The sequence below is a fragment of the Vidua chalybeata genome, chromosome 20 (genome assembly GCF_026979565.1).
Source record: "Vidua chalybeata isolate OUT-0048 chromosome 20, bVidCha1 merged haplotype, whole genome shotgun sequence".
Classification (NCBI taxonomy): Eukaryota; Metazoa; Chordata; class Aves; order Passeriformes; family Viduidae; genus Vidua; species Vidua chalybeata.
The window spans coordinates 8,434,758-8,450,475 of record NC_071549.1 but is presented as its reverse complement, the minus strand read 5'-3'; the positions used below and the strand labels follow the sequence as shown (position 1 = coordinate 8,450,475).

The window sequence follows — 15,718 nt, the reverse complement described above, 5'->3', positions numbered from 1 at the left end:
AGGGCGTCCCTGGCTGTGGGCAATGCCTGGGAAGAGGAAGGCTCCTCGGGGGACCAGGATGTGCAGCCTGCACCTGGATCACTGCTGGGATGGTCAGCAGGAAGGTGAGAGAGCTCCCCCACACCAGCACATCCCAAATATCCATCTGTCCCACAGGAAAGCAGAGAGGAGCTAATCCAGAGTCACGCCCTGGGACACCTCGGTGTGACACTGCCCGGTACCTGCTGCACACATTCCTCCAGCACAGGCAGCTCGGGCTGTGCTCTGCTTGGCAAAGCCGTGCTCTGCTGAAATCAGTGGTGGTTTGTTTGGTTTCCTGAGCGAGAAAAATACTTCTTTTGGCCTTATCTGGATTGAAAAGACGATTCAAAGCTTATAAATAGCAGCTGCAGCATATGCTAAGGAGCAGTGTTTCAGAAGCAAATACCCTGCTCGTTCCTCGCCGTCTCCTCTGCCTCCCCCTGTCTGGCCAACAGCACTGCCAGGTGACTTGCAAACCCTGCACCCCTTCAGACCTTCCTCCTCCTTTACGTCTTCAAACAGCCAGTAATTAATATCTCCATGATGGCTTTGCCTGCCTAATTATCTTCTTTGCTCAAAATAAGAGTCTTCCTAAATAACTTGTGTGGCGCTGCAGGCGTCACGAGCCGCCGCGCACCAGGGCTGGCCTCTCAGCTGCACTTTGGAGAAGTGGTTTTCATGCTGCTGCAGCTCCAGAGCTCAGGAGGCTGCCCTTCCATGGATAAAACTGGGCAAGAGGTGGAGTTGGATGGGTTTGTGCACGGAGGAACAGTCCCAGAGCGCTAGCAGGAGGAGGACGGGGCAGCATTTCCAGGGATTCCGGCTCCCGCTGCAGCCCGTGGCTCCCGGGTTCTCTCCTCACCTGAAAACCCAGAGCCAAACACATTTGGAGGAGGGAAGGAATTCCAGTGTGACCAGAGCCTCTTTCCAAAGCCAAACAGCAGCTCAGGGAACTGGGCATTTCTCCAAGGGCTGGAAACTTGACTGCCTGTTAAAGGAGGATGGCTGCTCCCTCCAGGGCTGTCCCCTGTGAGAAGCCCTGGCAGTGCTCCCTCTCAGGGACTGCCTCTACCTCTGCTCGTGCAGGGGTTTCAGTCACCTTTAAAAATCCCTCAGGTACAAATTCCTGCTGCTGCTGTGGAGGGGGAAGGTGCAGGCAGTGGAGGGGCAGCAGCATTTGGGTGAAATCGGTGGAGATGGGAGGCGAGAGCCAGCTCCTCACAGGTGGCACATTGCCATCTAGCTGGCATTTGCTTATTTTCCTTGCAAACCAAGTTTCCCTGGCACTGTGCTGCCCGGCGGGGTGGGAAGCATCCTTGGTGGCTGGGGACCCCGGGGACCTGCTGCTGTCAGAGGGGAGCCAAAAATGAGGTGACAGCCAGGTGTCTTGAGGCAGCAGGAGCGAATTCCCCCTCCCCAGCCTCCTGCCCGGTCCTCTCAGCTCACAGCAGACGCTGGTCCAACAGCACCAAACCATCCTTCTGCAGCAAATGCACATTTCCCACTTCTCCTGCCTCATTCCTTCCACCTCCTCAGCAGTTCTTTGGGAACAAACCTGCTGCAGGAAGGGTCCTGCTCTGTCACTCCCTCTGCCAGGGTCTCCCAAGGGTCCTGGGATGGCAATGGGTGCCCACCACAACCCTGCACACCCTCTCAGCAGCACTGCTGGCAGGTCTGATGGGAAGAGCTGGCTCCATTAAATTCCCAGTGATCCCAGAGCCAGCCCAGATGTCTCCACTCATTATCTGCTGTGTTGGTTCCCTGCCTGCTCCCTGCCACTCGCTGCATTCAACAGGCTGCTGGAGAGGTGTCCAGAACCACAAACCTGAGCCTCCCATGGCTGGCCCCACCTGTCCTCCCACCTCAGCCAGGTCCCTGCCCATCTCTGGGAGGATTCCCTCAGCCTGGGGGTTCTCAGTTTTCCAAAGCACCGATTCCATGTGTGCACTCGCGTTCCCCCTGTCACATCCCTGCTCCCTGCAGATGCCACAGCTGGGTCAGGCCACCCTGCTTGGGTGGCAGCAGACACTGCCGTTCCCACGGGCTCCACAGACACTACAAGGTTTGCTGGTGGGGTCTGGAGCACAGCTCAGCAAAGGATTAAAGAACAGGGTGCAGCCAGCCAGCCCACATGACCTACCTTGGGCCTGCCAGGGTATGAATTCCCTGCTGGAGTCCTGGAATTCAGGCTGGGATGGCAGCTCAGATCCTGCTGGAAAAACCCCAGAACGCCCAGGCTGGAGCAGTAACTCCAGGCAGGAAGGAGCTTGGGGAAACCCAGACAATTGCTGCATTTCTCCAGGCAGGGGCAGCTCTCCTCCTCCCACCCAGCAGCATCGCCTTGCCATGGGAGGGGGGAAACCCACAGGCAGGTGGGACAAACAGGAGGGAGCCGTTCAATCCTCCTCCTCCTCCCGATGGATCCTGCCACGGCAAAATCCCTCTCCCTGCACCTCTCCGGGCCTGGGCTGGGAGCATCTCTGAGGAGTGAGGCAAGATGTGCCTGGCAGAACCTTGATTTGTGGGTGCTGCATCCCCAGAGACCCCCTGCACCCCGTGTGCCCCCCAAGGGGACTGACACCACCAACGCCCCAGCGCTGTCCTGACGTGCAGGCACAGACAGGTTCTCCAGGGGAAATTTAGTGCAGGTGACTAATGCAGCAGCCCTGAATCACCCTCCAGAGATGTGGGGGAGCTCAACGACACTCCCCAGCGTGGCTGATGGCTCCAGTCAGGCTGCACGGATCCCCTCCCTGCTCCCAGCCTGGGGAATGGGTACAGGCAGCTCTTGCCTGGATTTACAACTTGGCTGCTAAACATGGGGGAGTGACAGTCTCATCCTGCACATTCATGCCAGCCAGTGTCCTCAGGGTGTCTGGGCCACCCCGTGCTGTCCCCAGAGATGTGACACCAGCACTGCCACCTCCCTGCTCTGCTCCTGGCACCGCTGTGCCTTTGCCAGCCAAAACCCCACCACACCTCTGGCAAAACAGCCTCAGCAGTTTTGCCTGACACCTGTTACGCTGCAGGAAACACTTCCTAACACCAGCCTGGGTGAGAGAAACACCCGCCGGCCCCGGCGCGGAGCCAGGCTGCTTCCAGCACCCAGGATCCAGGATTCAGCACCCAGGATCCAGCACCCAGCTTCCAGCACCCAGGATCCAGGATTCAGCACCCAGGATCCAGCTTCCAGCACCCAGCACCCAGGATCCAGCACCCAGGATCCAGGATCCAGCACCCAGGATCCAGCACCCAGGATCCAGCACCCAGGATCCAGGATCCAGCACCCAGCTTCCAGCACCCAGGATCCAGGATCCAGCACCCAGCACCCAGGATCCAGCACCCAGCTTCCAGCACCCAGGATCCAGGATCCAGCACCCAGCACCCAGGATCCAGCACCCAGCACCCAGCACCCAGGATCCAGCACCCAGCACCCAGGATTCAGCACCCAGGATCCCGCACCCAGCACCGCCGAGGGATAAATGCAGAATGCAGCACCCTGGGCAATTTCCATGCGAGTCACCCAGAGAAAACGCTGCACTCTGGGCCCCCAGTGCTTTGGGCCACACACCCCCCTGGCCATGCAGCCCGGTTTCTCCCGTTTCTACTGCCACGGCGAGCAAAGACGACGGGATAATTAGAGCAGCTAATGACCCAAAGCCGGTTAAAGTCCCCGTTAACTGCCCGGCTGGGACAAACGCGGCTTAGCAGAGATGTTCTCCCTGGCAGTGCCAGAGCTGTCGCCTCTCCACGGAGAGCGTGACCCCGACACCAGCATGGGGACAGAGAGTGTGCCAGTTTGGGGCTGGCACCCAGCACCAGCCTCTCGCAGGGCTGTGCCCAGAGGGGGACACGGGGACAGCAGTGCCACCCTGCAGCAGCGCAGCCCTTCGGGAGCCCTCCTTGGGGTCACACTCTGGGGTGTGGAATAAATGGCAGCAGCCCGGTGGCCGGCAGCGAGGCAGCGATGCCGAGGCAGGGCTGTGACATTTCTGCGAGGGGAAAGCCACCGCCTGCCCGGCGCTGGGCCCTGAGCAGCTCAGCCTCCCCTTCCCCCAGGATGAGCACGCAGCAGCGCTCAGCAGCACCCACTCCCTTCTCCCCGGCATCTCCCGGCTCCAAACTTTGTGCTCAGCCCCTCGCAGGATCTGGGCCCCGAAGGCCGGGCTGAATCGAGCCCTTGAGGTTTCTCTAACTCCCAGAAAAATGGGGTTATCCCGGCGGCCGGGGCCGGCAGAGCCAGGCAGAGGCTGCCTTGCAGCTCCACGGCGCCGGCTGGGAAGGACGTTTTGGGTGGGGAGGGGTTAACCCTTGCTGCAAACACCTGCATCCACCACAACCCAAGCCCTCTGCTCCAAAAAGGCCGCCCGGTCTCCTGCAGGGCTCTGTGAGGAATGGAGGGATGACACGCCAGAGTTTGCCGAGGGAGAGGGCAGAGCTCTCCGGGCCGATGTCATTCCCGACAAATCTCCCCGCCGTGGAGCCGGGCGATGCTGGAGCGGATCGCCAGCTCATCAGCAGGGTGGCTGGAACAGCCTGCACCACCGAGCCGGATTCAAAGGGTCTGAGCCCAGCCGGAGGGCTGGAGGCACGGAGCCGAGCGGGGACGAGGCAGAGGAGTGCACCAGCCACGACAGCAACTGGTGGCTCTTGGGAGACTTCCCTACTTTGGGTTCAGCAGCCAGCCTGGCTGCGGCACGGACACTCCCAGGGCCCCCTCCACCCCGGAGCAGCCTCCCCGGCTACACCTGGGGGCTTCTCGCTGCTGCAGTGCGATGCCAGGGACGGCCAGCGCGGCTGGAAGGGCTCCCCAAGATGGGCAGCCAGCCCTAACACCCACCCGTGCCCTCAGCACCGAGCAAACTCCCACGGAAACTTAGGAACTCACTGCAATCGTCGGACTCGTAGCCCTCGGGGTCCACCACCTCCTCGGGCGCTTGGCTCTTGGCCGGCTGCTCTGCGGGCGTCGTTCCGTGCGCTCCGAAGAGCTGGTCCACATCCTCCTCATCCTCGCGGGGAGCCTCGGCGGGGCTGACCGAGGGCTGGCTGACCGCGGGGCGCAGGGCGCTGCTGCTGCGGCCGACGGCGGCGGGGAGCCCGCGGGGGAAGCGGGGGAAGTAGTCGGAGATCTGCTTGATGGGTTTGATGGGGCCGGGGCAGACGTCAATGGCCATGTGCTCCTGGATACTTATGGTCATTTTCTCTCCTTTTCGGAGTGTCATGCATGCGGCTGTCGCTGCCGAGCCCCCCCGGAGAAGCCCGGACCGTGCGGGAGAGGGAAGTTTCTGCCGGGGGCTGCGGAGGCAGGTGAGGAGGAGGCTCCGGCGGGCCCCTTACGTGGTTGTCGCGCCCTGAGCCTCGGTCGCCGCACGCATGCTGCTGCTGCCAGCCCTGGCGCTCGCACGGCCCCTGATCCTGCCAGCGCTGCCTGGGAATAAATGAGCGAGACAGAGAGACGGATAAGAGGCAGGGGGTGGGCTCTCGGGTGATGTCACCAGCTAGCAACAAAGCGGTGCCCAGCAGCGGAGGAATGAGGGCTGTGGCCGGCCTGCCACACGGCCACCAGCGTGGGCAGCCACCCTGCCCCTTCCCCAGCCCGGCCCCGGGCCCCCGGGCCCGGCCGGCAGAAGTTGGGGTGATGGGGTGAGGGGAGGTGGGCTTTGATCCATCTCCCTGGCAAAGCAGGGCTGGTCCCTGCCAGACCCCTCCGGGGGCTGAGGTCACCGGGCAGGGGCAGGAGCCAGAGTCCTGTTGTGTCACATCCCGGCGCGATGTGGAGAGCGACCGTGACAGCCCCAGGGACCGTGACAGCCCCAGGGACCCTGACAGCCCCCAGGGACCCTGACAGCCCCCAGGCTGTGCCAGGGAGATGCTGTGCCACATCCTGACCCGGGGGCATGCATGGCACCGCTGTTTGCTCCCCGTGGCTCACAGGGGCAGGGACAGCCCCGACTCGGATCCCTGCTGCCCCAGCCCACAGCAATGTCCCTTCCAGAGCTCAGCACCAGCTGGACGAGCTTCTGGAACGGGGAACACGGCAGGGACTGAAGCAACACATGTGCCCTGCTCGTGGCCCGGGTGGCACAGACCCTGCCAGCCGGCGTGTGGCTGGTTCAGCATCACAGAGGGGCCAGGGACGGGCTGGGCCAGGGCTCAGGGCCACTGTGGCCATGCTCAGCACTCCTCCTGCTCCTCCCTGGGCACGGCCAGAGCCCCAGCACCAGCCAGGACAGGGACAGGCTCCTGCCACAGGCTCCCTGGAAAATGCTGAGCTGTGCTTTGCTCAGGGAGTTGGTCTCAAACTGCTGTTTTTACTCATCCCCTCTGGGTTCAAATCAATAAATCTGTGGCTTCACAAGCTGCTGGAAGTGGACTTTTCAGCAAGGAGTGCCAGAAGAGAAACACTGCGAGAAAATGATACAAAATCCTGCCCAAGCAACTCACCCTGCCCAGGAAAATGTGTCTGAAATATTTCAGAGGAGCAGCCTCTCTGCTGCCTCAGCTCTGGGGGGTCTGGTGTGAGCCTGGGACACTTGGCATGCTCTGGTCACCCACCACCATGTCCAGCTGCCCACAGGCAGGCCCACCAGGTAACCTGACACACCCCTTAGCCATGCACACAGAGCTGCAGTCTCCTGCAGCCTGGCACGCAGGTGATTATTAAAAACAAAGCTCTGTTCTTCAGAGGATTTCCCCCAAATCCCAACAAAATGACACCCAACCTTTCTGCCTACAGCAGGGTTTGGTTTTCATTCAGATTTTGGTAAATGTTAATGCAAGTCTTTGAGTCACAACACACTGACACCAGGCAAACGAACCTCATTTACTCCTCACAGGGAAGTGAATGTTTCTCTCCTGAAGCATCCAAACTTGTCACTGCTCTGCACCTAGACATGAAGCACATCTGAGGATGATCTAATGACCTGGGAGACAGCTCGCTGCTCCTTTGTGCTGTATTTTCACTCCGAGGTGGCTCCTGTCTGTTGCAGGTCTAACAGCAGATCCAGTCTCAGACAGTTTAACCCCCTTTCCCACATCCAAGGACTCCCAGGACATTAATTCAGATGGAAATGCCACCTGCTCTGCACCTGGAGGCTGGAAATCTCACAGGTGGGCTGATGCTGGGTGGAAACATCACGGCAAGCACAAGGAGGTACCTCTGGATTTGGGGGTGTTCATCCACACAGGCTCCATCTTTGGGTGCAGCAGCCAGGATGTGGTGTGGACTCAGAACGAAGCAGAGATTGGGCCTGATGCCCAGAAAATAGCAGCAATTTCCTCTAAGAAAGGGCAAATAAATAAATAAATAAAATCAAGTTACATGCGAGAGCCTAATGCCGTTACTACCATTACAAAAGCGTCATCGTTTCAAATGTTTCCTCAAAGACCCAAATAGGCAAGGATTGTTTTATAGGGCAGAAAATCAAGGCTCTGGGAATTAAGCTGAACCTCTGAGCTCTTCTTCCTCCTCCATCCACAGCCCACAGCCAGGATCAGGGCCCAGCAGCACCAAGTGGGAGATGCTCAGCTCACCCAGGGGTTCAGAAGAGCAACGAGGGGACAAAAAAGGCAGAATTGAAGCAGAAAAACTCCCAGAAGCAGGGCAGGCATGGCCCCCGAGGGACACTCCATCACCAGCCCTATAGACTGAGAAAAACCAAAACCAAGACTCACTGGTTTGGTGACTGGTGATAGCCCAGATGGGACTTTGTAGTCCCTGCCCCATCCCAAGCCTACAGAAAGCAGCTGGTGCCTTTTCTTAGCCTTTAATGAGCCCCAAAGCAGCTTGGTCTTGATAAACCACACTTTTCCTACCTTCCCATCCTGCCTGAGCGTTTCCTCCTGGGTTGCACAGCCCCATGTGTACCCAGGGCTCCCCAAATGTGCCACACAAGACAACACGGAAGGTGAAAGAGGACAAAAATAGAAAGCTGGGCTGGAAGACAAAAGCAGGGCTTGCAGATACAAAGCCAGTTTCCAGGTAAAGCTCTTAATTCCCACCGTCTGTCTAATGCCCTGGAATGTGACTTGATTTGATCCCTGGCTCTGCCAGGGCCATCCAGAGCTGCTGCTCTGCCCACGCACGTGGCCTCTGCTGCCCTGAAAGGGGGAAGTTGATTTCCCCAGCAGCCCCCCAGGAGGAAGGAGAGAGAGTTGAAATGTTAAAATGCCAATTTTGCAGGAAGCAAAGCCACTCTGTCAGGGAATAGCCATCCCTGTAGGAAGGGGGGACAGCCTTCAGGGAAGGGGGAAGTGGCCATCACAGAGCCAGCATCAAAGCAGGGATGGGGTGAGGGGGAAGAGCAATTGTCCCTGTCAAAATCCATGTTTTCTCCCAAGATCCCGAGCTCAGCACCTGTGGCATTGTACTTGGGATGTGGGATGCAGGAACTGTCACTCCAACTCCAGCCCAGGCTCTGAAAACACCAAGGTTTTACTTTACTGAACAGGGGCACAAGCACAGGTTTAAGTACACCCAGGAAAAGCCTGTGGCACTCGCTCTTCCTGTGCCACAGCCCAGATTCCTCCTCTGGAACTTCCCTGCAAATGGGCAAACAGAAGGGATATTCCTACAGCCCCCAAAACTGCAGCACACGGATTAAACACGCACCCAAAACCACAGGCTGTCCCCAGGACACACTCCAACCCATTTTCTTACAAATGCTGAGCATCAAGTTCTGCTCTTCCACGTTTAAACCCATGAGAGCAGGGGCTGATTCCTGTTTGATCAGTTCCTTTCCAAATGGGAAGCACAGCAGCAGGACGGCACATCCCATTGCTTGCCAGGGATTCACCCACTGGGTCTTTGTTTGTTTCTTTGTCAACTCAAAATCTCTCTGAGCCCCCCTGCTCTGCTGGTGCTGCTGGAGAGAGCACAGAGATGATGCCAAATTAAAGCTTTCACTACCTCTGGATCTCATCCTTGACTCCAGAGAGGTGGGACAGGGAGGTTTGTCAGTGTCCCCAGGGAGGTGACACAGGCAGCACCAGCCTGCACAGCCCTAGCTGGAATTTTGCCTTTCCCAACCATTTTTAAGCCTGAAAGTCCCCACAGCTGTGGGCAGGAGAAGGTGCCAGCAGGTACCACCAGCTCAATCTGGCTGCAGGGGCAGAACTGGGGGGTATCAACAGCACCAGGGGATGCCAACACTGCTGGAAGAGACCCCTCCATCCCTCCGGGGTGACTCAGGACTGACCCTGCCTTCAGCTCCCCTGGCTGGGAGGTATGAAACATATTTTTTATTTCTTCCAATGAGCTTAGCTCCAGCAGGGCTGTGTGCATGGGAAGGGGGTTAATTGAAAAGCAACATGTGCCTGGCTCCTTGGCTGGCTCGGGGCTCTGTCTCCTGGCTGACGCACAGCTCCTGGCAGCTTCCCCTCAAAGATCCCTGCCCTCGATTGCTGGGGAGGCTTGGCTGAGCCCATCCAGTGGATTGCACTCCTTACCTGGTCAAACAGCCCTTGCATTTGCTAAGTAAAGCAATAATAATGATGATGATAACTGGGAAACTTGGCAAAAAATAATCCTAAGGAGCTTATTCCAGGCTGTGCCGATTACGGCTCCCCAGCAGTGCTGATATCCCAATGCACCCTGGCCCCCACTGCTCCTCTGCTTGGATAATATCTGAAGTTATCTGTGCTCCAACAGGCCCTGCTAACAACCATTATTTGACCAGATTTAACCAGCAATTACTAGCTGTGAACAAAATCACTGTGGTGGAATACAACCCACATCCTTTTACAGCACAGACACAAACAAACCCTTGCAGAAAGCCAGGCAAGGGCCAAATGCCAGCAGGGAAGAGCCCTCTCCCCTCAAAATAAAGCTTAAGGCTCCCAGAGACTTTATGAAACACCCAACCAGTGGCAAAGGTGGATGGAATCTTCCTGGCCAGCATTTTGCTACCTGCAGATGGACCTGGAAAGGAGCTCCCAGGAGGAGGGAGGGAGGCATCAGCTCTCCCTGCATCTCCAGGATGGGCCCAGAATAGCTCTACTTTTGGTAGGGGCTGATGTTTAACGTTTAGCATATGTTGCCATTTCCATGGGAATCCCAAAATAGTTGGTGTTTTCTTTTGTAATTGTAATGCCCTCGGTGTTTTTGGAGTCCTGTGGAACGTCTGCCCTCCTGCTGGGGAGGGGACCTGCTCTGCACCCTGACACCCAAATGCCAACACTCCAGGCACCTGCCCATCGAGCAGGGGGGCAATCAGCTGCTGTAAATCTCAGCTCTGTGGAGCACAGCGTAAATCCACCCAGGGATTCAGCAGGGTGGGTCTGTGCACAGCGTGAGCTGCAGGAAAATCCACCCCAGCGGTGCCCGGGAGGAGAGTGACATCCAATCTTGGGGCACAGCACTGCCAAGGGCTCGGTCCTCAGGGGGGTTTTCTTAGGGATGAACCTTTTTGGAGTTTTTTTTTTCTCACATTTCTCTCCTGGTCTGTTCCTCTGAACTCCAGAGCCTTGGCAGGGGTTTGCCATCAGCAGGCCGGGCAGAGCCACCCTCTCACACGGCGCTGGGTCTGATTGTTGTGAGATAAATGCAGACCCACTCCCTTGCAATCAAGGGAGGGGAGACTTCTGTGCAGCATCAACTCCTATTAGACTAATTTTATCTGCTCTCAGTGCCTTTCCAAGCTGGAGTCAACGTCCTCTGAGATTATCCAGCTGACTTGTCTTAGGAGTTTTACCCTGCTTTTACCCCTTCCCGACTGTCTCCCAGCTGCAGGAGGATGACAACATTCCTCCTCAAGACTTTCCAGGCAGCCAGGAGCAAAGCCTGGTGTTAATTTTGCAGCAGCACCTGATCCTGTGGTGGCTGGGACAGGAATGCTGGCCTGGAGAGCTGTGCTGGGGCTGGGCACTGCTGCCTCCTGCACCCCCAGCTCTTCCCACCCCGTACATGTCCAGGAACAGAATTCCCATCAGCATTTAGGGCCCGGCCCCGTTGCCATGGAAATGGATAGACTTTCTGCTCACATTTTGGTGGGAAGAGGCATTTCAGGAGTCACACCAGCTCCCAGAGTGAGCACAGGAGGAGCCAAGTGAGGGCAGAAAGCAGTGGAGCTCCACAGAGGCACCGGGGGGAAGCTGCTCCCACCCCACACTCCAGGAATTCAGAGCTGGATGCAAGCAGAGGGGAAAATGCCACCAATAACCAGCAGCAGAGTGAGCTCCAGGGATTCACGAAATAACATCCTGGGTTTGCAGTATTAAAGAGCAATTTGGCTGCATTAAGAGAGCTTTAGAGCTGCTCCTCTCCCACATCCACGTCAGGCTAATGACATCCTGTCAAAAGCAATCTACCCAAACCCCCCTGTGCAATCCCTGTACCTGTCTCAGCTCTGGGGCAGCTCTGTCCTGGCTGCTGCTCCTCCCAGGGCTGGGAGATGTCCTGTCCATCCCTGGATCATGAGGCTGAACCAGGAGCTGCAAGGGAATGATCCATCGTGGGTGCCAGGGCGTTTTCCTGGCCCCATCCACAGATCCCAGCATCGCCAACATTAAAAAAAAAAAAGCAACAAAAATGGAAGAGCAAGAAGAGGAGCAAGAAGAGGAGCAAGAAGAGGAGCAAGAAGGAGAAAAGACCCCACAGATTCACAGTAGGATCAGGCTGCTGGAGAGGCAAACAACCCCAGATTCCCTGAACCAGGCAGGGCTGCTCACACGTGCACCACAAAGACAAACTCACAGCAGCACCTGCGGGGAAGAAATTGAGGCCACAGCCCAGACAAGCTGATTCCTGCCTGGAGAGCAGCATTCCTGGCAGGGCTGAGCAGGGAGGCCAGCCTGCAGGATGCTCTCAGACCCACGGGCTATTCACTGCCTGACCTTATGTCACTCAGGACATAGTTCCTCTCCACTGCAGGGAAGCCCAAGCGTTTTCCAGCTCTGTGGTGATCCAGGGAAAACAAAACTTTGGAGCAAGGAACGCCCACCAGCTGAAAAAATGGGAGCCAGAGGGAGAGGTGGCATTCCTCAAAACACAAACTTTAAAATGATCACCGCTGGGGGTGGCAGGGGGGCTCCTCCCGGGTCATTTAGCAGCCAGAGGAGTCACTAGATGGCCCTGCTAGCCCTGTTCATCTGATCGCAGCACGGATATTGAGAAACGCTGCTTTGGCTGCTGTGCAGGAGCTGGGAAATCTGCTCCAGCCCTCCTCCTGCCGGGAAGGGCCTCGAGGAGAGCGTGGCAGCCAGGTGGCACCTCGGCCAGGACACGTGGCAGGTGAAGGGTCCTTCCCGGTGCCACCATGCCCTGGATGTCCTCTTCCCTCCCCCGGCAGTGGCTCCACGTGCCAGGGATGCTGGAAACCTCAGCACAACCGTGCTGACAGTGACGGGTGTAAGAGCCAGGGAACCGTATCCGTGAGCCCCGTGACATTAGCCTTGTTGGATTAGAACATTTGCATAATTTGGGCACGAGCCGCTACCTGCGCGGAGACACATGTTTACATGAATTTACATCCATTTGCATCCCGATGAAGCCGCATCCTCAGCAGCTTCCCCGGCTGACCGGTCACGGGCCATTGGCAGCTCCACCCAGGGGGCATTGCCCGCTGTCAGGGACGATCCCAAACCACTCAGGTGCCGACAAACAGCAACATTTTCCCTCCTCGAGGCGTTCCTCACACAGGTTGCACCTCATTACAGCCCTCATCCACCCCCCAGCCTCAGCACTGGGGTCACCCAGGAGAAAGCTGTCCCTTCCCAGGCTCCCACAAGCTCCTGCTGCCTCCCAGGTCCCAGGATAAGGGGCACTTCGGTCCATCCTACTCACAGCTGTGAAAAGGGATCGATAAAACACTCCCAGCAGGCTGCAAAGCTCAGAATTTAAGAGGCCAATAAAGGGAACCCAAAATGAACTCCTTTCTCTGTCTTTTCAAATCACGTTCTCTTTGATTCAATTGCTTGATTTTACAGGAAAGGGGGAGGGAGATTCAATTATTTGATTCTTGATTTCTTAGCATAGAAATACGGACTGTGCAACCACGGAAAGGCAAAAATCCCTTCAAAGCAGCATCACAACATTTTGGTGGCACCATCAGATTTATAGAGCTGTAAGAAATCAGCAGTTTCCCCTCCTGGGCTCCACAGCAGAACCTGCTCCAGCATTAAAAGAGGGCAGTAATATCTGAGCACAAAGTCCTGCAGCCCACCCACAAAATTACAGAGTGAGAGGTGGCAGCTGCCTGGCTGTGTGTCCCTGAGAGCTTTCCTAGAGCAGAGCTGCTCAAGGAGTCACCAAATCCCTTCACAACCCCGGGAATGATGATCTGGGAGGGAGCAGGAGCTTCACACTCACTCCCAGGCATCTCCAGCCCCAAAAACTGCTGCTGGCTCCTTCCAAAAGCTGCCATAAAAACTGACAGCAGGACCAGCCCTGGGGTGTCCAAACCATTTCCATCCAGGTTTGAGGTAAACACAAGTCTACAAATCACAGGGATTTATCTCTGAGTGCTGGCCTGCAAGATGCAAAGAGCTGAAAACCCCAAAGTGCCTTTGGGATTAAACCTACCTGAAGCCATCAGCAGCCACGAGAGCAGCAAACCCTGCAGGGATTCCTGCTGGGCAGTTTTCCCTGGGATGCTGTGAGCTGGAGCAGCCCTCTCTCCCCTTTTCTGGTGCACACAACGATGCTGCCACGTCAATAAAGGCTCAAAGGGTGTTTTCAGGGTCTGCTCACCCAAACCAACCCACAGCTGCTGCTTCCTCTCCTGAAGAAACCGGGAAGAAAAGGAGAATTAAGGAGCTGCTCACTTGGGTGAATCCAAACCTGGGGGGCTGGATTCAGAGCCCAGCTCTGTTCTGAGGAAGGTGAGGAAGGCAGCCTGGCCCCCAGCCACCACCTTTTCCGCTCCCTGCTCAGCTTCAAAGCCTGGCATTTAGCACATCTCTGCTTCAGCCACTCGGGCTGTTAAATGGGAACGTTCTTACTCGTAAAAGCCGTGTCAAAACCCTCTGGGAAACTTCTATCCTTATTTTAAGTGGAGTGCATTGTATTTCACTCCAAAGCTGTTCCTGTATCTGGAAACTCCTGGACTCACAAAGCACATGAGAAACAGAAACAAACCCAGCAGAGGGGTCGGGGGGACTCTTACCTCCACAGGAGGGACATCACCAGAATTTCTGGCTGAAGAACTCCTGCTTTGGAGGAAGAACACGCTTGCAGCTGATTGTGCCGTCAGGTGCCGATGGCAGCCGCTAATGCCTGATGGCTCCGTGTCACAGGCAAAGAGGCAGGAGCCCAAAACCATGGCAGCAGGAGGAGGGAAGGTGCTGGAGCATCACTGCCGGGATCTGGGCTGGGGCAGAGCCCTGAAAACATCGATGGGATGCTGGCTGGAGGCCACTGGGGTGTTTGGTCAGCCAGCGTGGCTCACAGCTGGACACACCAGACAACAGGAGAAAGTTCAACTCCTTTTCCCCCTCTCCTCGCCTCTCTAGCGGGGCTGCCTCAAAAAGAGGAAGGAGGGAGGAAAGGAAGCCCAGTGAACGAGTTCTGCTGCTGTACAGCAGCCTCTAGCCCTGCATCTGCCCAGGCTGGAGCCCAGCAAGGGCTGGAGGTCCTGGGGGATGTGGAGGTGCAGGATCTGGCACAGGGGGGGACAGAGCCCAGGGAGCCAGGCAGGTGTGCTCTCCAGCCGGGGAGGAGCAGGACCAGCCCCAGGCACAGACCTTGGTCAGGGTGGGGCTGAGCTCCCTGGGGCACCCCTGCCCCACTGTGGGGTGGCTGAGCTGCCCCGTGAAGCAAAACCCCTTTCCTGCCTCTCCCACACGCTGGTGTCTCACCCACCTCCAAAATACATCAGGACTTGAGCCTGTGCTGCAAAAATCTGACTCCTGCATGCTTCCCTCTCCACAGAGGTAGTGCACCAGGCTGCATCTGATTTCTACTCTCCCCTTCCAGCCCTTTCACCCTCCTTTCCCTATCTTCGAGGAACAGATGCACCCATTCAGAACCAAGCAGAAGAAAGTGTGAATTTGCCTTCCCGACTGCAAAGCACAGGAGGGAAAATGATGTTTTGCATGAATGCAGAAACGATCTGATCTTATTAAGCTTGAATGGGGAACCGACAGAAAAAAGAAAGGAGGGAAGTGAAAGGCATTGTTTGGGTGCAGCACCATTATTGTTTATCCTCTCCAAGCACTCCATCATCCTAATCCCAGCATCTCCCACGGTGACAGGTCAGGAACAGAGATCTGTGAAGCAGCACGATCCAGAGCCTGCCAGAGGGATGCAAACCCGGCAAGGCACTGCCTGAGGGATCCACAGCACCCGGGGGAAAGCCTCACCTGCAATTCCCAGGCAACTCACAAACATAATCAGTGTTGAAAATATCCATGTGGTACCAATTAGCACCAGAGAGCTGGGATAGGCAGGGGCGAGGGAGAAACAAAGGCCCAGGAACTCCCTAACCCACACCCTCACAGGGATATTCTTATTTATCACACGAATAAATTCCATGCCAAGATGCCCAGGACACAAGAGCCAATTGCTCATGCTACAGGCAGCACAGCAACTCTGGCAAGTACAGAAAAACAATCACAAGGTGGAAATTCAAACAGAACACGAGTCACCTGCTATCAAAACTGGGGGAATTTGGCAAGTTTCCTCCTCAGCACTTACCACATCAAGGCTGCTCAATGATGCTAATTAAACAGGTACCTCCCAGACATAGCCTGGAAGATTTAC

At 56.8% G+C, this 15,718-nt stretch overlaps 1 protein-coding gene across 1 annotated transcript in view; it reads right to left on the bottom strand.

Moving 5' to 3' along the window:
• The window catches only part of DOC2B (double C2 domain beta), a 30,076-nt gene extending 24,648 nt beyond the window's left edge, over positions 1-5,428 (bottom strand). Inside the window, exon 1 of the mRNA XM_053961393.1 lies at positions 4,910-5,428. Coding sequence (XP_053817368.1) covers positions 4,910-5,243 — 334 coding nt within the window. The 5' untranslated portion in view covers positions 5,244-5,428. The remainder of the gene's footprint in view (positions 1-4,909) is intronic.
• Positions 5,429-15,718: the final 10,290 nt, after the last annotated feature.